Source organism: Haliotis asinina, chromosome 12 (genome assembly GCF_037392515.1).
Source record: "Haliotis asinina isolate JCU_RB_2024 chromosome 12, JCU_Hal_asi_v2, whole genome shotgun sequence".
In the NCBI taxonomy this organism is placed as follows: domain Eukaryota; kingdom Metazoa; phylum Mollusca; class Gastropoda; order Lepetellida; family Haliotidae; genus Haliotis; species Haliotis asinina.
The window spans coordinates 11,164,443-11,187,385 of record NC_090291.1 but is presented as its reverse complement, the minus strand read 5'-3'; the positions used below and the strand labels follow the sequence as shown (position 1 = coordinate 11,187,385).

Genomic DNA, 22,943 nt, shown 5'->3' with positions numbered 1-22,943 from the left:
TACACACATTCACTCCCTCTCAATCACCAATCAACTCACACACACACATTCACTCACCCTCTCAATCACCAATCAACTCACCTACACTCATTCACTCACTCTCAATCACCAATCAACTCGCTTACACATTCACTCACCCTCTCAATCACTAATCAACTCACCTGCACACTCAAACTCCACTCATCAGGCAGCTCACACACTCATTCACTCAACTCCAGCCCATTCACCTGACTCACCTACTCACTCACTCACTTTTCCAGGATGAGCAATGCCAATGGACACCTTCATCTGCGGTACCTGCCAGGGTGCCTTCAATGAGATCGAGCTGTTTATGCGCCACAAGGGGGAAGGGTGTGAACCGCAGCAGCCAGAAGTCATACAGGTGCATGTCAATGGATCAGGGGAGATAACTGAATACACAGGTGAGGGGCCAAGAATAGAATCACAGTTTACAAATAAAGTTGTGCATTTATTATCCCCAGCAACACGTTTTGCGGTGGGTATTAAGATGCACCCTGTCTGTCCATCCGTCCGTCTGTGCACATCTATCATTTCTGGAGCAGAACCTTTTAAAACCATTCAATATTTCATCACCAAACTAGGCACATAGATAGATCTGGTGGTGTATTAGTGCCTTTTGGTAGTTTGGGTTTTCTCAATTAAAAATTTGCGTGTTTCCATGGCAAGAAGTTTGACTTAGAATGAAATTGGAGGTAATGATGAGGATATTGATGGCTGTGTCTTCTTCTTTGGTCTTCTTCTTTTACCTTTGATACCTAAGTATCCTTATGAAGATCAGTTTAAAGTGCTCACTTGTCAGTCCAAAGAACCAAGTTCAATTCCAAACGGGTAAAATATGTGAAGCCAATGTCTGTTGACTTCGGTCATAGTATTGCTGAAACTTTACTGATATATTGCTAAAATAGCATAGAAGCAACATATGTCGTATTTGGGATTAGTAAGATACAAATTCTAGTACTTTTTTTCGGTTGAGTCCCATCCGGGATTCGATCTCGCACCCTCAGATTCAGGCACCTAGTCGCCAACACACAAAGTTAACCGCCTAACCCGTTCAGCCAGTACGACATGTTGCACTTGACTGCTTTCTAAATGGCATCATGTAATCATAGCATAGAAGCACTCATAAAGATCAGGGTTATAGGTTGTGGTGATGCTCATGTTTTCAGTCATTGGTTTGTCAAGTCCAGACAGGACTGTTTACAGACCACCATATTATAGCTAAAGTGTTAAAGCTGACTTTAAACAGCAAACAGTCAAAATACTAAAATTGAGAACATTTAACCATGCCATTAAGATTTGAACATGCCTTTGGATTTATAATACACGTAATCTTGAATCTGTCCATCGTATGTGTAGATACAGCTGGAGATGGGACGACCACCCTCAACCTGTTCAGTGACACCATCGACCAGGGCATTAGTGTCGAAACAGGGGAACACATTGATGAGAATGGCACACCCACTCTGATTATCTTGGATGAGGGGCAGTCCCTGGTCACACAAGCTGTCACGGACAAGGCTACCTGCACCCCTACCACAGAAGCACGTATGTTATCAACTTTCTGTAACACAGATTTGTGTTGTCAACATTAGATGTTATGTTCCTCTTAAGACAGATGTTCTAACAGATATTGGACCTGTGAAGATCCAGGTTAGAATCAGTCATTAGTAACCCATGCTGCTCATGAGAGAACAGGATCGTGTGGTCATCCTTGCTGACTTGGCTGACATGTCACCATTCCCAATGGCATAGATTTTTTATCATGCTCTTTATCACTGGATTATCTGGTCCAGACTCGATAATTACAGACCGCTGCCATACAGCAGAAAAACTGCTGAATGCGGCATAAAACTCAAATCACGGAACTGATATCGGAAAAAGAATTAAATAAGTTACAAATCTTAGTAATTCATATTAGTACCTTGATACCTGTTCAAAGCTGGTCTCACTTTCATTACAGCAGGTGTTGTGACAACTCAATACACTGCTGACTGCGCATGTCGTCAACCTGTCACTCAGACTGATGTCAAAGGTAGAGCCAATATTTTACTTGAGTCAACCTTCAATGATCAGGGATTGTTTGACCAACTGATTGGGTATTATTTTTCATACTGGGAAATAATCATAAAACTTGTCATATGTGTGTATTGGTGAGGATTTTGACTGTAGCTTGAATTCATTGAATGCCAGAGAGCTTTTAGTTAGTGACTGAGTGCAAATGGTTATGACAGTGTTTGCAAGAAATGCAACATTGAAAAAATGACTGACTGGAATAGGAAATCCACAAAAGATCTGATGGAAAGGTGTTGGGAATAATATTGGAAAGCCATTACTATCTGTGCAGCTTGGAGCATGAATCTTGGTGGAACCATTTCTTGGTGATCTTGGTGTAGTAGCAAATGATAGGCCTCATAAATAAGCTTTTTATTGATTTGAAGTAATACCTCAGGCCTGCCTCCTCCATAAAACAAATGACCACTGTTCATCCTGTGCATTTTAGCCACATTGAAGTTCTACTGCTTTTTATTGTGCGGCATGTTACAAGTACTTGTTGTCTTCCAGCTAAACGGAAAGGTCGACCAAAGAAAGGAGAAGAGAAGAACAAGGTTATTGATGCTGTGAGCAAAGAAGTAGGGAAACCACCTCTCCCTGAGAAATGTGAGTTGTCATAGAATTTGTTATTTTGTCCCATGGCAAGTCGTCTCCTGATATGTCAGCAACATATTGTAAAATGTACCCTTGGTTTACTTAAGTGGGACATGTCTTAGACCTGTATAACTTCTGACCCATGAAGATCCTAGTAAAATTGATCTTCAGTAACCCATGGTTGGGTGGTAAGGCTCGCTGACCGGGTTGACAGATGTCATTATATACAGTTGTCTGGTTCAAACTCTGTCATTTACAGACCGCTGACATAGAGCTGAAATATTGCTGAGTGCAGTGGAAGACTCAGCTCGCTCACTCACTCAATCAGAACTTCAGACTTTCTTTGCAAATGAAGCTGACATGTCTATGGAATACTGTTTCAAGAAGCGTTCAGCAACACATCACTCACTCATAAACAAGCAATCATTAGTTTCTATTCTTTTCATTCTTGGGATGTTATGTAGGAAGAGATTCTGTGGTATACGATTGGCTATGATTGTGTACGAGTCCATTATTTGGAAACCATGTGATATACCATCCAGTGGACTAATGCTTTTGGATTGTCTGATACTAGAATCTGTTTTCCATCATGGACTGAACGATGTCACAGATGTATATTGTATGCTTAATAGTGTTCCTGTTTGTCCCTCCTTAAATACAAAAACACTTAAAGTCAGTTCTTAGAGATATTCAGATGTTGTTATGTTATCGTTCAGTTTCAGGCTGCCAATATACCTTCAGTTTGTGTTTCAGCCAAAGATGGCAAGTTTCACTGTGTGCGCTGCAAGAGGGCATTCACCAAGGAGCGTTTCTTCAACACCCACAAGTGTCTGGCATCATCTGACTATGTCATCATCACCAGTAAAGATGTCAAGCTAGATTCAGGTACTGTCCTTGATCTTGCACATCCAAAGACATGTTCATCTTCTAAAATTTCAGTCTTTCATCCAAAGTTTCTGTTGTAGTCTGTTGTCTTCTGATAGCGGTGTGTGTCTGCAGGTGATGAATCTGATGACCTGGAGGATGTCGGAGCAGAGGAAGTGGAGGATGCAGAGGAGTACTCGGCTCCCAGCGACCTCATCATTGCAGGTGTGTAGACAATAGAAACACAGCTTTAAGGATGGTAGTCAGAACACATACTGTCCAGTGATTTATCAGTGATTCTAATCTAAGATTTGGGATTTTTAAATTTTGTTAATGGTGTTTGGTATTGTCCTGTATCTTTTGAATCAGGCATATATATTCCTGTCATATTCCATTTTGTGGAATGAATAGTTTTCTGGTTACCCAATACAGACTTGGAAAACTAGGTTTCAAAACAACAAAACTGTTCATTGTAATTACTGAAGCAAGGATTTGTGTAATAATTAGGGCTGCATCGATTCGGTTCAATTCATTGAAAATTACAAGCTGACACCTGGATTATTTATTTCGATAACAATTATCTCTATTTCCATTCAATATTTGAATACCAGTTTAAATTATTTCCACATAGGCAGAATGTAACTTTGACTTCTAGCACAAGCAGTTTCAAGAGCTGAAATAGGATGAAATGTGATTGGTTGATTCTGAGCTAATTATCCCATGGAAATTGTTAGCAGACATACTAATAACGATTTTCAAGGCATACGTGTATAAATCAAATATTTTCTGTGGAAACAACTTCCTGAAGAATGTGTAAATGTAAATTTTGTAGAGATCTTTTGCCATAATGACCTCATTTATAATTTATTCATTTGTACTATCCTGCAATATTTGCTGTTCCAACATTTTCAAAGCATTGTCTGTGTTATTAGATGAGCAACGGGCCAAGAAGTTTGACAATGTTCTAGTCAGTGCTGACCCAGACGGTGATGCCTACAACTACAGCACGGAGAAACCCACAGACGAGATTGATGACATCCCAGTTTTCCGTACCCTTGAGGAAAAAGTAGCATTTGAGACAAACCTAAACGTGGACCTCAGTAGTGTGGATCAGATGTTCAAGATTCACATGATTGAACAAGACCTGAATGAGAATGCAAGTTCGGTGCGGAACATGTCCACATCTCTGTCGCTGTACAGCTGTAACATCTGTGACAAGGTGTTCAAGACATTGTCTCACATGAGACTTCACTGTCTTATCCACACAGATCTCAAACCCTTCAAATGCTTCAAGTGCTCGTATGCTTCAAACTCAAAAGGTATGTGCAGGCATAATATTAGTACTTTCCTGTCATTAGTTTTTATTACTTGGATTTATTCTGGGGAAACAGCTTAACTGAATAGTTTTACATTATCAAACAGAAAAGGTTATAGGGATAAAGAATAGTTTCGGTGATATTTTTAAGAAATTTTGTGCTCAATATATACTTTTCAAAAATACCATCTAATCTTCATAATTTTTGTTCAATATATTAAAAAGAAGATATGTGATGTTATCCAAAGGATTTGTTGTCTGTGGTTTACTCAAATGAAAGATCTATGAGCAAATTACTGATTGTGTTGCTATGATGCCTTTTCAATTTCTTTATTTCAGCAATATTTTCATAAAATGCAAACATTAGAAATTATTTGTGAATTGACAACCGTGTGTGTCAGTCTGTAAGCTTATAATGGAGAGACATGCTCAAGAATTATTTCTGAAGTATTAGTGTATAAGTTACTTGCCTGTATCATGTCAGATCAATAACTTATGTTTGAGGCTTCAGAAGCTTTGACTTGTACAATGGGTGAAGCCCGATTCGTGGGAATATTGATAATGGCAGCTTTAGTTCAGCTGACACACTCACTCACTGATTCCTTGATGCAGGTAATCTTTACACACACATGCGGAAACACACTGGTCAGTTCTATAACTGCAGTAAGTGTTCGTTTCGGACAGTCAACAAGAGTCACCTACTGGAACATGAGGCCACTCACAGCAATGTACGCAAACAGTGTCAGATGTGCAAGAAGGACTACAACACGCTCAAGTCACTTATCAATCATGTCAGGAAGTACCACAAGTAAGTCATATGCCACAAATACTTTCCATCTGACAGTAGGGCATTGGGGTAACCTAGTGGCTAAGGCATTAGCTCGTCACACCAAAGATCCAGGTTCGATTCCCCACTTGGTTTGATATTGAGATATTGCCAGAGCATTGCTGACACGGCATAAAACTGAACTTGACTCACTCACTTTATGTTAGTGGCGTAGCCTAGTGGTCGATTCCTCACATGGGTACAATGTGTGAATCACATTTCTGGTGTCCCTTGCTGTGTTATTGTTGGAACGTTGCTAACATGCATAAAACTGAATTCACTCACTTCATGTATGGCTGACAATAGAGGTGTCCCAGTGGTCTAAGGTCTCACAGTTCCCAAAGAAGTATTGCATCCCATGGGCATTTCAGAAGATGTACTCCTGGGTTCAAATCCCATTGATCCCAAATTGTGGGTTTCATTGCAGTGATAAATGTCCGAGACCTGCATCACATGGGCATCCTCCTCCTTTAACTTGATATATTGATATATACTGTAATACTGTTAACAGCTACATTAAACCCCACTCAACATCACTTAATGTTAGACAGCACTGTACTTCTGTAAGTAATATCCAATTAAACTTAGATGGTTGTAGTTCTGTTGTCATGTTTCACAAACACAATATTTCTTTCATAATCAACAGCAGAAAGAACTAAATTCAACAGCAAAAGGAATTGTTGCTCATTTAAATGCTTTGAAATTTGAAGTTACACTCAGGAAATACATGTAATACATTTATCAAAATCTGGTAATTGACAGATGAGGTATTCTGACCTTAGTAATCTTTTGAAACCTATGGTGATAGTTAATATGACTTTTCAACCTGAGATGCTAAGTTAAAATGGTTGATCAATGCTGGCATTTTGCTTCTGTTCACTGTTCTGGCTTTTGAAGTACCTGGGGCAATAATCCATTTTGACATTGCGGATTTACTATATGTGTGCGCAATGTTTATAACAATCATAGGAAACTGTTAAACTCCATTATTACAAATGCAGCAACATGGTTTTATGGAATTGCATCTACTTACAGATTTTCAGCCAAGGGGAGGGAGTATCTGCAGACATTTCTCCAAGGGAGACAAGCCAGGGGTGCAACAGTCATCCACCAGTGTCATGTGTGTAACCGAAAGTTCAAGAAGAAGATTGATCGAGATCGACATCTGTTTATTCATGACATCAAGGACATCCCAAACATACAGCATTGCCAGTTGTGTGATTACACTGCCAGCAGACGGACATACCTGGAGAAGCATTATCTTAAGCATCGAGTCATCTACTGTTGCTCATTGTGTGATGAGAAGTTCCTCAGCACTGTTCGCCTCATTGACCACTTGACCAGTGTCCACTTGAAGGATGATCCCAACCAGTGGGAGAACTTGTTTGAGCAGAGCATCAATAATAGCTTGTATTTGCCAGAACCTGATGAATCATTTGATGCAACTGAAAAAGAGTTTATTAATCTTCCTGAGGAATTGTCGAGCACAAGTTTGAAGAAAGCATGTGTTGAAACTTTAGAAAATGAATCTGAGCAGAAAGAAGGGGATAAGACATCAAACTCGGAAACAGTTCTAAATACAGAAGGGTCCCTGATCAGTGACAACAACCAGCTGGGTAAGGATGAAATTATGGATACTGTGAACAAGGAGTGTGGTCAGTCGGAGCAAGTGCTGAACTCCCACCAGGTGAAGGACAGTGTCCAGGGAGACAGTCATCAGTTGAATACTGCTGCAGATGAAGGCACAGAACCAATGGATACTGGACTACCTATGTCAGGTCTGGGGGAGGATGTAGAGATGGATGGGCACGATAAAGAAGGTAGGATCAGGCAAAGCCAGTACTGCTTGTCCTTAACATGTAATTTGGAGGTAGCTTAACGCCTTAAAACATCTGGTTGTGTTACTGACGAGATGCCCGCCATGGACATGGTGTGAAGCCCATTTCTGCTGTCCCTGGTTGTGATATCGCTGGAATATTGCAAAGAGCAGCTTGTAAACACCTTCTTCGGAGCGGTGAAGATCCAAGGTAGAATAGGTCTTCAGCACACATGCTTGCGATAAAAGGCGACTCTGCTTGTCATAAGAGACAACTAAAAGGATCGGATGGTGAGGCTAGTTGACATGGTTGACACATGTCATTCGTTCTCACTTGCGCAGATCAATGTTCATGCTGTTGATCACAGGATTGTCTGGTCCAGACTCAGTTATGTACAGACAGCCACCATAAGGCTGGGATATTGCTGAGTGCGGTGTAAAACTAAACTCACTTGGTCACTGTAAACACCTTCCTCAGGATCCAATATATTTCATACAGTGGGGTAGCCTAGTGGTTAAGTGTGTGCTTGTCATGCCTAAGACCTGGGTTTGAATCCCCACATGGGTGCAATATGTAAAGCTCATTGCTGGAATAATACTAAAAGCTGCATAAAACCCAACTCATTTCATCACTACAATATGTTTCTGAGTCTATTCTATGCATTTTTCAACTATTTTAACATTTCTGCTTTGTATAAAAGCCTGATATTTCAACGTAATATGTAGTACAATCAAATGTTAGACTAAATAGTGTTTTCTTAATTCTGACGTACACAGTAATGGAATATGTATGGAGATTCAGAATTCTTGACATAGTAACCCTAAATGTATTCACAGTAAAAAGTTGAGGTTGTATTTGAACCTGCTCTCATTGAGTATTTGTTTTAGATTTAATGAAACTGGACAAGGTCATTTATGCTTATCAATGTGCTTATCATTGATGTGCATTCCTTATTGCATTAAGACATGTGATCCTCATTTAGTAGCATGCATTATTGGGTTGGCAGAGGAAACTACCGACCAGTATTTTAGTTCTTACAAGAGGATTGATGGTTGTCCCAAACAGCTCTAGTTAACAGTGGGCATGGAAGCAGGTTATTTCTGTAGGAGCTGCTTTGACAAGCTGTTCATCTCTTATTTCAGCTCACAAAGCAAACGAAACAGGAACTAAAGAAAGTAGCAAGTCTTTGACAGAAGGGTTAACAGAAGAGAATGAACTGGACAAAAATAAACAAGGTGACAACTCTGAAGAAGTGAACGAAACTGTGAAGGAACCTGGAAAACCTGGAGCTGAAGTAGACGAAGCGATGGATGTGCAGGAAGAAACTGAAACTATAGACGAGGCAGATGAAACTATGGACGAAAATGACACGAGTGAGTTGAATGAGCCCCAGGACGACAAGGACAAGACCATTGTGAGCATCGTGAAGAGGCTCGGCTACAGAGAAATGTCTATGGAGATATTCCACAAGATGAGGGAAACATTCGGCTGTGAGGAATGTGAATACTGTGGCCGATTGTTCTACAACAAAGCAGATTATGAACCGCATCTGCGCACACATACAGGTTAGATCTCTGGGTGATGTTCACTTGAGTCCTTTTCTTATGAATGTGGAATATGACTTATCCACTACAGGGAGTTATCTGCACTTACTCAGAGGCCAATACTTTGCCCGTGTCTGCAGAAAGCATCAGTAGCTGATCAGCTAAAATTCATATATTTAAATAAAATAGATAAAATATTAATGTCAAACTACAGTGGAAGCTGTCTAATCCAGCACTCATTGGGACTGAGGAAATAATCTGCTTTAGACAATGTGCCAGATTGCGGGGCTGATGATAAATGTACAAGCCACAGAAGGGACTTGGATTTTATTCCGGTATTGACAATTTGCTGGATAAGACAGATGCCGCTTTTAACAGCTTCCACTGTATTTGTGAAACTAGATTTATGGCACTGAAAATTCTGTGGTTTCTTTAACTAAGAATAAGACCAATCATATGCAAAGGAAAAACGTGCTGAAGCTTAGTTTTCTAGTTTGCCTTGAACGCAGTGTTAAAGGAGCTGAACATTTAATAAATGAGAACTTGATGAGCTTGCTTGCCAAAGCCATTTATTCCGTGTACTAGACTTGCTGACTTTCTTGGTATGTTTCATATCCCAACTATGTTGATCAGTACTCGAGCTTTTGATCACTGGATTGTCTGGTCAAATTTATGATTAAAATCGACTGCCATGTAGCTGGAATATTGCTGAGAGTAATGACAGCCAGCAAGCAAATCAAACATGGAAATATCTGATGTTAAATAACCAGACTGAGAAGCAGAACACTGGTATGTAGTTATATTTCTTAAGGTGACAATAAAGACTGTTCGCTACATATCCAGGTGAGTTCCATGGCATGATTCCATGGCGACCAAACTGTTTTCCAGGTGACAAGCCTTTCAACTGTGAACACTGTAACTACCGGGCTATTTCCAAGGACAGCTTGAAGCGGCATATAGAGAAGGAGCATCTAAAGATGGCTTTTCCATGCAAGGAGTGCGACTACACTGCCCCGTCACGAACGCAGCTCTGGAATCATCAGCTTAAACATCTCGGGGTCACAGGGGTTGAGTGCAATGTTTGCCAGCAAAAGTTTGATACGTAAGTCCTGGTTGTTGATTTGATAAATCTTGATTGTTTCAGGGCTGACAGAATAATTACATGAGATATACTCTGTTTACACTCGGACTTTATTATGTAATATGTTTTGTTACTATCCCAACAATTATGTTCTTTGTATTTTGTTAAAGGAGAGATATGGCTGTGGGGTAGTAAGGTGGTTAAGGTGTTCATTCGACACGCCAAAGACATGGGTTCAATCCCCCAAATTGGTACAATGTGTGAAGCCCATTTCTGGTGTCCCTGTCATGATATTGCTGGAATATTGCTAAAAGTGACATAAAAATAAACCCAGTCACTAAAGAAAGCTAACAACATTCCCTTAGTCAAGTTTACAAAACTTTTCCATACAGCCAGATTTGCTCAATGGTAGTTTTGGCAAAATCTTGTAATAATTTTGTGAAGCACAATTTCATGATTTGTAATTATTGATGAACTTGACTCACTTCTGTGAACAGAATCAAGAAGCTGCGAAATCACATGATCCTGGATCATCCAGAGACTGACCGGAACTATCTGGATGCCCTGTCGGGGGTTAAACACAGGATGCAAGGCAAGATGGGTATGTTCGTGACATCTTCAGTCCTTTCCCAGTCAGGATAGACCACCTGACTTATGATGTGAACCTGACTGTGTTGAATGGGTGCCAGTAATCCAGTAGGACTGGTTGCTGCTTATGCTCTCAACCACTGGTTTGTGTTGACCAGGCATGGTTGTTGACAGGCTGCTGTGGCATGGTGGGAATATTGCTGTTGACAGAACATACTCACGCTAATTAGCTAACCTGCTTGTTCGCTCAATCACTTTTAATCCCCTTAGAAAAGCAAGATTCAAAATGTGTTACTACAGACCTATGATTGACAGGGATGGCTAGTCTGTGAATTCGTGGAAATCCACAGATTTAATTGCAAATCAACCAATCCAGGACCCTGTTTGGGGCCTATGGCCCCCAGACCCTCAGTTAATTTTCCACTGAAATCACTTTAACCTGTTGCCATCCCTGAATTAAATATGTTAATATTTTGTGTTACCAGGCCGCAGGTCCTACAAGTGTCCTTACTGTGATCGAGTGTTTATCAGGGCCAACTCTGAGCTTCAGAAGCACATCTGGGTCCATGAAGGCATCAAGCCCTACAAGTGCCCCATCTGTCCACATGCATGTCGCAGCAAGACCAACCTGCAGGCACACATGCTGCGCCACTCCAGTGAGAAGCCCTTCCAGTGTGGTGACTGCGGCAAAGCCTACAAGTCCAAGACAGCACTACGCTGGCATGTGCGCTCACACAAGGAGGGCAAGTTCAAATGTGACAAGTAAGTTGATGGTTTGTCTGCATCATACCCAGCTCGCTGGAGGTGCATCCCTTCATTGGACTTCCTCACATCAAACTGATATTCTATGATAATACTTAAACAACTCGGGTCCCATTTCACAGCATGTGCTTACCACTAAATTCTTTTTCAGAAGAAGTCCTCCTTGGGGTACATATATAGCATTAAAATGTCCATTTAAAAATGCCTACGACAGTTGTAACAATATTGAATAAATATTTTACAAAACAAAAACTCGTTTTTGTCTTGTGAGACCACCCCTACAGGGCCCCCACCCGGGCCCCTTAACAGCCAAGAGCAGGTAACTCTCGCCGTGTACCTCATACCTCACTTTTCATGCTGTCGTCTTTGAGGACAGTCGTCCATCAGCAAGCTCTCATACTTAGAGAACCTACGAATTGAAGAGAAATGAGTGAGAAAGCTACGAAAACCGTATGTATGGTTCCTTTTTAACGCACGGGCGGTATTAGGAATGCATATTTCACTCTTTTTCATTCATGAAATGTTGTAACTTTCCGTGGCTACCGTGGTCTTCAGTCATGTGGCTGACAAGATGGCGGGCGGCACGTACCTGGTGGTTATTTCTTCTGCCTATTCTTTTAGGTGGTTTTAAATACAAACCGGATATTTGTATGGTTTTTTACCTTTCTTTTCCATGGTAAAGAAATCCTTATATGCTATTGTATGTTTTCATAAATAGCTTTCTTATTATTTAACGGTTAAATATCGCCAGTGCGTATTATTGTTTCTGTTAAATACTCATACTGTTATCCCCCCGAGGGATAAGCATATTCTGTGCCTGCGTTGCTTGGCGGAGGAAGCTCACGACGAGCAAGGATGCGCCGTATGTCAGGACTTTTCCCCCAGGGCTCAAAAATCCCGTCATGCAGACTTGATCTTTTATAGATCTTTGATCCAGGCGGGGGGGGATATTTGGGCTCAGGAGCCGCCTTCAAAAAAAGCTAAAAAAGATATTAAGAAGGCGTCTTCGGCGTCAGTCTCGGGGGGGGATACGGCAAAACCAGCGAAGGGTACTTCGGTTCCACCTCCAGCGGTGGCTTCTACCTCCGCAGCACCTCCCACTGAACCCTCGCAACCGTTAACTTTTGATTTACTTTCGTCTTTGTTACAGCAGCAAATGGCGTCGGTGCATACCCTGATTTCGGATGCGATGTCCGGTCTCCGTCAGGAGATCGGCGTTCGTCCGGAGTCGGGTGTGTATCCGGCTTCGGCTTCCATGGGACTCCCCAGCCACGCCTCTGGCGCCGGTGTGGGGACTTCCATTAGGGGTGCGCAGGAACCGACTTTAGAGTCGGTTGCCAGCCACTCCGAGGTTGCCAGTGTTGGTCATGGGACCATGCCTATGTTGGGAGCGTTGCCGGCGATCCGCCACCCAGACTCAGTCTCGGGCGTCGGGTCTATGGCGTCGGGCCGCTCGGCTCTGCTCGGGCCTCTCTCTCTTTCGGATGTTCCCTCGACCGATCCCCCGGAGCTATCCTTAGATGACAGATCTGAGGTGTCACTCATGGGGGATCGCGCCGAGGAGATAATGGAGGAGGGGGAGGACCGGGGTGGGCCGAGTGAGTTTTCGTTTTCGCTCGGCGCCTCGCTGAGGCAGGTACGGGAGCGTATTGCTTCTGTCCTGCCGCAGGTCGTGGTTGCTTCGGCGACACCTGACCCCGAGGAATTCCGACTGCCGGGTGAGGCTTTTGCCCCAGCCAAGGTGGTGGATTCTCGGTTGCGCATCCTCCCTTCTATTTTGTCAGAAGTGATTAACCCTCTTTTAACGGGAGCGCGGTCACGCTTCGATTTGCCGGAGCTAGACCGACGTTACCTGATGGGTGATCTTGACTTGTATAACCCTCCAGTGGTCGACGACTGTATCTATGCATCGGTCGCCCTGGGGGGTTCCTCTGGCAGCTCCTTAGCTTCGGCTAAGCAAGGACGCCGCCTGCCTCCGTTCACCTCTAACGTTACTGCCCTCAAATCGGCTTATAGGTCGTTTGAGGAGCAGTACCGAAATGCAGCTCAATGCCTTAAGGTCACAATACACGCCGCATATACTTCGGTATTGCAGCGTCGGCTTGTTGACGGCGGCGGTGTTGAGGAGGAGTGTGTTTCCCCTACGCTCGCTCAACAGCTTACGGAGGTGCAGTCACATCTGGCGCGGGACTCGATCAGGTCCTCGGCGTGTCAGATGATGTCTGCAGTTATGGGCCTCCGTAGACTGTGGCTGTCCGTGGCACGGTATTCGCCGGCCACTCAACAAGCGCTACTTTCACTGCCATTCCGGATGGGATCTACTCTCTTCCCGGGAGCGGCATCAGTAGTCCGGGAGGCCGCGGAGGCTGTGTCTACATTCAAGGAGTCTAAACCCTTGTTAGAACAGCCTCACACTTCTCGTGCGCGTCCCCCGGTGCTTTCCTCCGCTTATCCTTCGGCTCCGGCCAAGGACTCTGCTAAGTGGGCACAGCCCTTGCAGGCGCGTAAGGGTAAGGGTAGGGGCAAGGGCAAGGCTGCGGCGCCCCAGCATCCTTTTCCGAGGAAAGGGAAGTCGGCCCCGGCTTCCCAGTAAGTCATCCTCCGGAGCCCTTGCAAGTGATCCCGAATCAAGCAGTCGGAGCACTGCCGACGTCGGGCATTCATTGCCTTCTGCCAAACCTTCCTGTGGGTGGCCGCCTTTCCCACTTCCTGTCGGATTGGGAAAAGGTAACCTCCAACCCCTGGGTCCTATCCACACTCAGGGACGGCCACTTACCACTATGGAAGAGAGACCCGCCTCCCTTTTCCGGAATTCGGCGCACTCCTGTGCCGGTAGTTCCGGAGAAAGCCGAGGTTCTCCGCGCCGAGGTTCAGTCTTTACTGGACAAGGCGGCCATCGAGGTGGTTCCAGGGGGCCAGGAACAAGAGGGATTTTACTCCACTTATTTCCTGGTCACCAAAAAGGACGGAGGGTTCAGACCGATTCTCAATCTCAAACGGCTGAACACTATGCTGCAGGTACCGTCATTCAAGATGGAGACACTACGGTCAGTGATCTCATCTGTAGAAAGAGGCGACTGGCTTACGTCCATCGACTTCAAGGATGCGTACCTGCATGTTCCGATGCATCCCGAGTTCAGGAAGTACCTGCGGTTCTCCTTCGACGGGGTATGCTATCAGTTTCGGGTGCTTCCCTTCGGCATCGCTACGGCTCCGAGGGTATTCACCAAGCTTATGTTAATCCCAGCGCAAGTGGCCAGGTCACAGGGCAGGTGTTGTCACCCGTACCTGGACGATTGGCTTATACGAGCACTTGCCGCTCACTTGAGTCGAGACGCAACATTCGCCATAATGTGTATTCTCACCAGGTTGGGCTGGATTATCAATCTCAAGAAGTCAGACCTAGTTCCTACACAGGATCTGATCTTCTTAGGCGCACGGTTCGACACAGCGAGAGGCATAGTCTCCCTGTCGCCGGATCGGATCTCCAAAGTTCAGAGAGTTGTTATGCAATTCCTCGAGTCCCCCTCGGCTTCGGCTCGGGTTTGGCTCCAGTTGCTAGGCAACATGGCAGCGACGGTGGACGTTGTTTGGAGGGCGCGGTTGAGGATGCGACCCATTCAGTACGCCTTGGCGCGAATGTGGCCCCACGGCAGGAGTTACGAGATGATTCTCCTCACTCCGGAGTGGCTCCTTCCTCATTTACGGTGGTGGACAGTGGTAGGGAATCTATCCAGGGGGTTACCCCTGGACGCTCCCTCACCAACCCTTTCAATTCAGACGGACGCTTCCCTCACAGGGTGGGGTGGCGTGCTGGGCGCCCATTCAGTTTCGGGCCTATGGTTACGGCACGAAACGCGCCTGCACATCAATGTGCTCGAATTGAGAGCTGTCCGGCTAGTGTTCCAACACTTTCGGGAGACGGTTCGAGGCTGTGTGGTACGTCTAGAGATGGACAACCAGACGGCAATGACCTATATCCTGAAACAGGGCGGTACGGTTTCTCCGTCCCTCCTAGAGGAGGCGTGGCACTTTCTACAGTGGTGCGACCGGTTCAATGTTCGGGTGTGTCCCGTGTATCTCCCCGGGGTGGACAATGTTCGAGCAGACGCGCTCTCTCGACGTGTCCTAGCTCCTCACGAGTGGATGTTGCATCGGGAGATATTCGGGATTATCTCCCGGTTGTTCGGATCGTTCCAGGTGGATCTGTTTGCCTCTGGGGGGACGAACCAGATTCCGGTGTTTTGTTCTCGGATACCGGATCCGAGAGCCATCGCTCAGGACGCTTTCCAGCTCGATTGGACGGACAGGGTATTGTGGGCGTTCCCACCTCTGCCGCTGATTCCCAGGGTCCTCTCGCAGCTTGCCACCCAACCAGCTCGACTGTTAGTGCTTCTTGCTCCTCTTTGGTCGTCTCAAAGCTGGTTTCCGGTAATGATGAGGTTTCTGGCATTGCCTCCTGTCCTTTTACCCTTTCGACCGGACTTACTATCCCAGAACGGAGCGCCGCACCCGAATCCCAGGATTCAGTGGGTGGCCTGGCCACTGTCAGGAATCGCCTCCAAACGAGCGGAATTTCTGCACCAGTTGCAGACACAATTCTGGCTTCGCGGAGGGATTCGACAAACGTTCAATATGAGGATAGATGGGCCTGTTATGCGCGCTGGTGTGTCAACAGGGGGATTCTTGATCCCTTTTCTTCAACTCTAGTTGAAGTACTGGAATTTTTGCAGTCCCGGTTAGAGTCAGGCCTAGCCGCCTCTACTATCCGGGGCTATTCCACGGCCATTTCGGCATTCCATATTCCTGTTGACGGTGCTCTCTTGGGGCAGCACCCTCTTGTTCAGCGTTTTTTAGCGGGTGTGGATAGGATCCGTCCGACTGTCCGGCGGATTAGTCCCCCGTGGGACTTGTCAGTCGTTCTTGACTGGTTGTCCGGTCCTCTTTTTCACGAGCTATCGTCTCTTTCTCTCCAGCTGTTAACGTGGAGGGCTGCCTTTCTTGTGGCGGTAACGTCTGGCAGGCGGGTAGGTGACATTTATGCAATGTCAGCGGATCCTGCTTTGACCGTCTTTCACAAAGACAGGGTCAGTATTAGACTGCCGGATTCTTACCGTCCTAAGATCGCAGGCGCTTTTCATGTTACAGCGCCTATCGAGCTCCCTAAGCTCATGCAGCCTCCCTCGCCCGGTACCTCTCTTCGACGTGCTCACGTCTTAGATGTCCGTAAGACCCTTAGGGCTTATATCAAACGAACTGCTGATATCCGAAAAGATAACCAGTTGTTTTGTTGTTATGGCGGGGGAAGAGCTGGTCTGCCGGCGAACAAGCAAACCATATCTAGGTGGCTTGTCTCTGCCATTTGTATGGCATATACTCATAAAGGGTTACCTATCCCTAATGGGTTAAAGGCTCATTCTGTTAGGGCAGTGGCTACGTCACAGGCTTATGCCGCGGCTCTGCCCATTGAGGAGATCTGCTCTGCGGCTATTTGGAGCCGACCGAGCACGTTTATCCGTCACTACCAACTGGACAAACATTCACGGGAACGTGCTCGGTTTGGCCATACAGTTCTCACCAGTGGGCAGAGTCGTGATTCCCCTAGCTGAATGAGCGTCTGAGATCTCGACTTTGTTTATCATGAAATGTTCCTGGTGGTGGGTTTTCACGAAACATTTCTTGTTATATTGGTGACGGATATCCCCTGGTGGTGGTGTTTTTATATATATATATATATATAAAAACAACAAAAACACAAAGAGAAACTACCTCTAGACGGTTTTTTCACTATTAGCGTCGACATACGCTCATATTTACCCTTGCACTGTTATTCCCGGCACTACTTCGCTGGTTTGGGGGAATATTTACAGTGAATGGCATGAGGTGTGGTCATATGTCCATCACCTTTGCTGGGTTATTGTCGATTGGCTCTTTCGGCCCTATGTTGCCACGCCCCCGCCTGATTGACATCAGCGGCTTGGTGATTGGGTAAGTGTATTCTATCTCTCGCAGCTTCGGCAGTGTATGAGAGTGTGTGTAGGGTACACATCAGCAGACAGAATGCCGCTCCCGACTCACGTTCGTTGGGAGTCTGTCTTATGCTATATATGTACCCCAAGGAGGACTTCTTCTGAAAAAGAATTATACAAACCTGTAGAGGTTATGAATTCTTTGAAGAATGTCCTCCTTGGGGTACGGCCACCCGCCTCCCCACATTCTGTCTGACAATCTCAGCATGAAAAGTGAGGTATGAGGTACACGGCGAGAGTTACCTGCTCTTGGCTGTTAAGGGGCCCGGGTGGGGGCCCTGTAGGGGTGGTCTCACAAGACAAAAACGAGTTTTTGTTTTGTAAAATATTTATTCAATATTGTTACAACTGTCGTAGGCATTTTTAAATGGACATTTTAATGCTATATATGTACCCCAAGGAGGACATTCTTCAAAGAATTCATAACCTCTACAGGTTTGTATAAGTTTTTATGTACATGTAACAGTGAGTGAGTTTAGTTTTACGCAACTTTTGGTAATATCTCTGCATGGACATCAAAAATGGGCTTCACATTGTACCCATCTGGAGAATCAAAACAGGGATTGTAAAAGCTAGGCTACTACACCCCACCAGTATAGCAGAGCTCACCCAAAAGTGTCTAGTGTCTGAGCTGTTATGTGGCAAGAATATTGCCATCTCAGACGTTTGACAGTAATAAACACATCATTGCATCCTGTTTTCTTGGATCGTTGTTGCTAGATTGTGAGTGTTAAACAACAAACTCACACTGACAACAAACACACGTTTTTCGCTAACTCCATCATCGCATACTTGCAAACTTGCAAGCTCACTCATGCTAAATTGTCATGTTGAAATTCTTTTTTACAAGATGTCCGTATGAGGCAACACAAAGCAGCCACCTCAAGCGTCACATGGAGACCCACGACGTTGTGAAGAAATTCGTGTGCCAGCACTGTAACTACTCTGCCAACACCCCAGGCTACATGAAGATACACTACACGCGTAACCACAAGGGTATGACCTTCGTTGAGAAGGCAACTGCTGAGAGTGACAAGCCACCTCCTGGCGAGGCAAGGGTCTACAAATGTCTCAGTTGTGATTACCTGTTCGGTAATATGTCAGACTTGAAGCGCCACCTACGTGTCCGACATCATGTGCAGGTTCAAGATATCTCGTGTATGGATCAGATGCATGTGTCGGAAGTACAGGTATGATATGGATACTATAGTCTGTTTGCAAATGCAAATCTTCATAATTTGACTTTGCTAATTGAACATGTAAATCTCAGATATTATTCAACTTAGGATAAAACTTGTTTAACAAACGATCATAATTTCAAATGGCTGTTATTGTTTTGTATTAAATGGGGGCATGCATATTAAATGAAACACCAAGAACAAGTAGGGTTAATCTTATTTTACACTCATCACGTACCACAGGTTTATTTGTTTCACTGTTCCAACTACTCCACGTACCCCCTTGACAACTAGACTGCTGCCATGTAGCAGAAATATATGCAGCATTACACAACAAAAAAACAAATTTAGCAAGAAATAAATGATTAGTGCAGAAAAAGTAAACAAAAGACTGCCCTCCCTCTCATATATTGGTACAGCCAGCATTCTGGAACCTGTCCCTCCAAAACCTTAGTGAACAAGCAAGCTTGACATATTTATAAAAGCAGTAACTCAAACTTCCGACTTGGCTAGCACTTTCTCCAGTCCTCACTGTTTCCACTCCAGGTGCTGCAGTGTGCAGAAGAAGCCTTTGCTACAGAGCAGGAGGCTGGGACAGAGGTGACCTCCACCATCACCACTGTCCAGGACAATGTTCACATACAGCCTGCAGGTAGATTGGCTGTCTGGGTTAGAATTGGTGCCTAGCAAACGTTTCTTATCGTTCGGGATGGTTTGATTCATCAGATTTTGGGACTGGATCAGTCTTTAAAGCCTTACTTTCAATTCTTAATGACTAATGAAAGATCTGTCAGCTCACACTGAATAGTGTTTTTCAGTAGCCAGGAGATGTTGTTTGTGTCTAAGTTTATTAATGGTTTGCTGTTTCAGTGGCAGGTCAGTCTGAATTAGATGAGAAAACAGCATCAGCAGTGAATCTCCTACAGCAAATCATCGACATGTCTCAACAGGTAAGCTATGCTTTCAGTGTATCTGGGACTGACCAGACCGCCACCATAGCCTAGTTGATGGTAGGATAGACTGAAACCAGTGATAGCCCTGTAGAAAAGTGCAATCTAATGTCATGCTCTATTTGCTATAGTGTCAGAGTTAGAGTCAGAATTGTCTCCCCTGAACTTTTTCAGCCCAACAACAATTCTTATTTTTCCTTATCTTGACTCATGCTTCATTGTTTATCTCCTGTTCCCTGGCGAAGGTAGTGGAAATACCCTAAATCCCTTGAAGTTCCCTTCTGAAAGAAGCAGACGTAAAAATACACTCACCCATGAGTAGCCTCCCCTTTCCCACATAATTGGTCAGCTGACCGACCATGCTTGTCACTCTCTCTCCTGTAAATCGCCCGACGAGGGCGGCTGGAGTTACCTGGGTCTTCACTACGTATTTGGTTTATGCACATGTATCACAAGTTGTTTATTTGTGATTATTGTGTGTTGATATAGCACGCATTCCGTCAAGCGAGAATTAGTCTCAGTTGATGAAATCTTTTTACAGTGTAGATAACAACTGTCAGCAGTTGACCCGCTCTTAGTCTCTGGCAGGGTGTAAGCCCTTATGTTCTTACACTATTGGCTGTGAAATTTGCAGAAATTTATCCGTTTCAAAATTTATTGTATAAATTCGTTCTTTTCACAGGCATGCGAGAGATAGGCAACATCGACTTTCATTGGTCATGTCTAATCGGGTGATTTGGCTTCGAGTAACTGCCTTTTTTCGTTAACTGCTGACTTTCATTCCAGTTACCAGTCAGTTGTGTCTCTGGGGTTATACCTTGGGTCCAGGAAGTCGTCCCCTAGACCACAGAAGAGTACTTCATCAGGAAAGGGGCAGTCGCAGCCTAAGAAGACAAGATCACCATTGTCGTCGTCGAAGACGAAGTCGTCTACAACAAAGTCGTCGTAGAATCAACATTCTTGACGAGATCGTCCCTCTACAGGAATGACATATCTACGATGAGCGGGCGTTGATGCTACTATTCCAGCAGAATGTCAACAGGCATAGACAACATAGACTTTGTCAGCACCCATGGTTATCGCAGTAGACATCTCTACGAGTCAGCTATTCAACATTCAACAAAGACGCCTTCATCCAACATAAGCTTGGAAAGGTCATGTTGAAGAAGACCAAAGACAACAATCTTCAACTACGTCGACTGCTGCTCCTAGATCAGCCACAACTGCATCATCATCAACTGCATCATCATCAGCAGCAGCATCCGGGTCATCAGATAAGGCAGACTTTGTCAGCAGTCATCACTGCAGACATCCCTAAGAGTCAGCCGTGACTGCACTCAATGCAGCCGTTTGACGCAGATGCCTTCATGCAACATGAGCCTTTGAAAGGTCATGTTGAAGAAGAGCAAAGACTATGATCTTCAATTACGTCGACTACTGCTCCAGGTGAGCACTCAACTAGATCTGCACTCACTCCAGAGGATGAAGAGGAGGCGTATGCACGCACCTGTTCAAGAAGATCATCTCCGTCATCCTTATCATCCCGTCGCAGTTCCGAGAGAGATTCTCCTACGTCGAGTGAGTGTACCCGCACGGGCGAGTGCACTCACGTGGGTGACTACGCTTGCGTGAGTGAGGAAGCTCACGTGGGTGAGTGCACTCACAGGTCTACTCTTCCAACGGAGAAGATCTTCAGCAGTCTTTCAGACCTGGACTCACACAAGAAGGATCATCGGCATCCACCGAATGCATCGCACTCACAGAAGGATGAAGACAGATATTACCAATCGTGTTGTCTGAAGGAAGTTCTCGTCTCGGACTCGGAAGTCACATAGTGAATCACGAATAGTCTCAACTTAATCTCACCATCCAAGGACTGCCACGAACCCAACACTTATAGGATGAAAAACTCTGATATCTACGATTTCTGAGAAGTTAGCTACAGCATTCAAGAACAACCTTTGTCATCATTCCACTCTCGTCGCTTCCCTCTTCACCATATGGAGTCCTCCATCATAGCACGGCTTGCTCAGCTGAACACCTCTACGAAACGCACCTTCTTCGGACGGGCTAAATTTAGAGCCGTCAACAAGACTCTCATCTCAAGTTCAGCAATCCTGCGAATGAGGAAGGGTGAATGATCCTATCAACTTTCGTCACTCAGAAGAAGGACAAGTAGTTTACGTAAGGGCACCTCGTCTCAACTACAACAGGACTGAATCTACTTTCTCGACAAGATTAAAGAGTCCATTGTCACCATGACAACGGTGCTCAAGCAGACAAGTCCACTAACAAGTCCAAGTTCTCCAGAGTGCAGAGCGCGAGAGATAAGAAGGTTAATACCGGAGCGTCCAGGAGGTAAACATTGAAGATCGGGGTTGGAACGACTGGAGTTTCCCACCCTCAGCCGTCCCCATACAACTGTCTCCAGTGGGTGGATGTTTCAACTCTACTAGAAGAATTGGGGAATTCTAAACGATGAATACGTCACGAAGATTTTTCGAGACGATTACAACAATACCACTGCAAACTACATCTCCTATCACAAGAGATGACAGTATTATCTTCAGGGAAAAAATTCCGATACATCTACCTGGAAGACAATTTGTCTACATTAGCTTCAAGCGGCAGTTGTTTTTCACGGGTTTTACTCATGTAGACTCATACTCGCCAAACAGTTTGGTTATGGACAAGCCTAAATGCCAGCAATGGTATCATCATGTGAACAAGATTTCACGATGGTCAGTTGTCTGCTACACCGGTGACATCACGTCTACAATCTGATTGGTCCCCTAGAGACAACACCCTGCAAAGAACGCCAACGATGTTACATCTACAATCTGATTGGTCAATGAGAGACAATGCCCTGCGCAGAATGTGGTGTTATTGTTCCAGTAGCAGGAAGTCGTCAGTGACTTTCAATGCTGGAAAGATGTCGATTACACTCTAGATTAACAGTTTACAGCGTCATTTGATTCGTCAGGCAGCACAGAGTTCTTCTAACATCAGACTCAACGTTGCCTGTCACGAGGCTAACAGCAATGATTGACAGCTCCTGATCGGACAGGCAGCCAGCTATAAATAAACTTCACTCAAATGTCAACACGCTCATAATGAATAGTCGTAACGATCTGGAAACGAAGAATGGCGTATCTTCATGGCACACAATTTCTTCATGAGAGAAATCAACTCAGTCTACAGTTGGACTTCACTATCAGGCTACTAACTCAGCTCGGATGAAATGTGAATCTAAATTCATCAGGATTTGATTCATCACCACATTGAAATACATTGCTGTCCCAGAGAATTGGTGGGTCAAAGT

General features: G+C 44.6%; 1 protein-coding gene across 1 annotated transcript in view; it reads left to right on the top strand.

The window, feature by feature from the left end:
- The window catches only part of LOC137257845 (zinc finger protein ZFAT-like), a 34,270-nt gene that overhangs the window by 4,680 nt on the left and 6,647 nt on the right, over positions 1-22,943 (top strand). Inside the window, exons 2-17 of the mRNA XM_067795326.1 lie at positions 261-422; positions 1,378-1,566; positions 1,982-2,053; positions 2,584-2,679; positions 3,421-3,552; positions 3,667-3,756; positions 4,464-4,850; positions 5,459-5,654; positions 6,708-7,492; positions 8,632-9,054; positions 9,922-10,135; positions 10,612-10,715; positions 11,188-11,464; positions 18,344-18,683; positions 19,218-19,323; positions 19,542-19,621. Coding sequence (XP_067651427.1) covers positions 269-422; positions 1,378-1,566; positions 1,982-2,053; positions 2,584-2,679; positions 3,421-3,552; positions 3,667-3,756; positions 4,464-4,850; positions 5,459-5,654; positions 6,708-7,492; positions 8,632-9,054; positions 9,922-10,135; positions 10,612-10,715; positions 11,188-11,464; positions 18,344-18,683; positions 19,218-19,323; positions 19,542-19,621 — 3,645 coding nt within the window. The 5' untranslated portion in view covers positions 261-268. The remainder of the gene's footprint in view (positions 1-260; positions 423-1,377; positions 1,567-1,981; positions 2,054-2,583; positions 2,680-3,420; positions 3,553-3,666; positions 3,757-4,463; positions 4,851-5,458; positions 5,655-6,707; positions 7,493-8,631; positions 9,055-9,921; positions 10,136-10,611; positions 10,716-11,187; positions 11,465-18,343; positions 18,684-19,217; positions 19,324-19,541; positions 19,622-22,943) is intronic.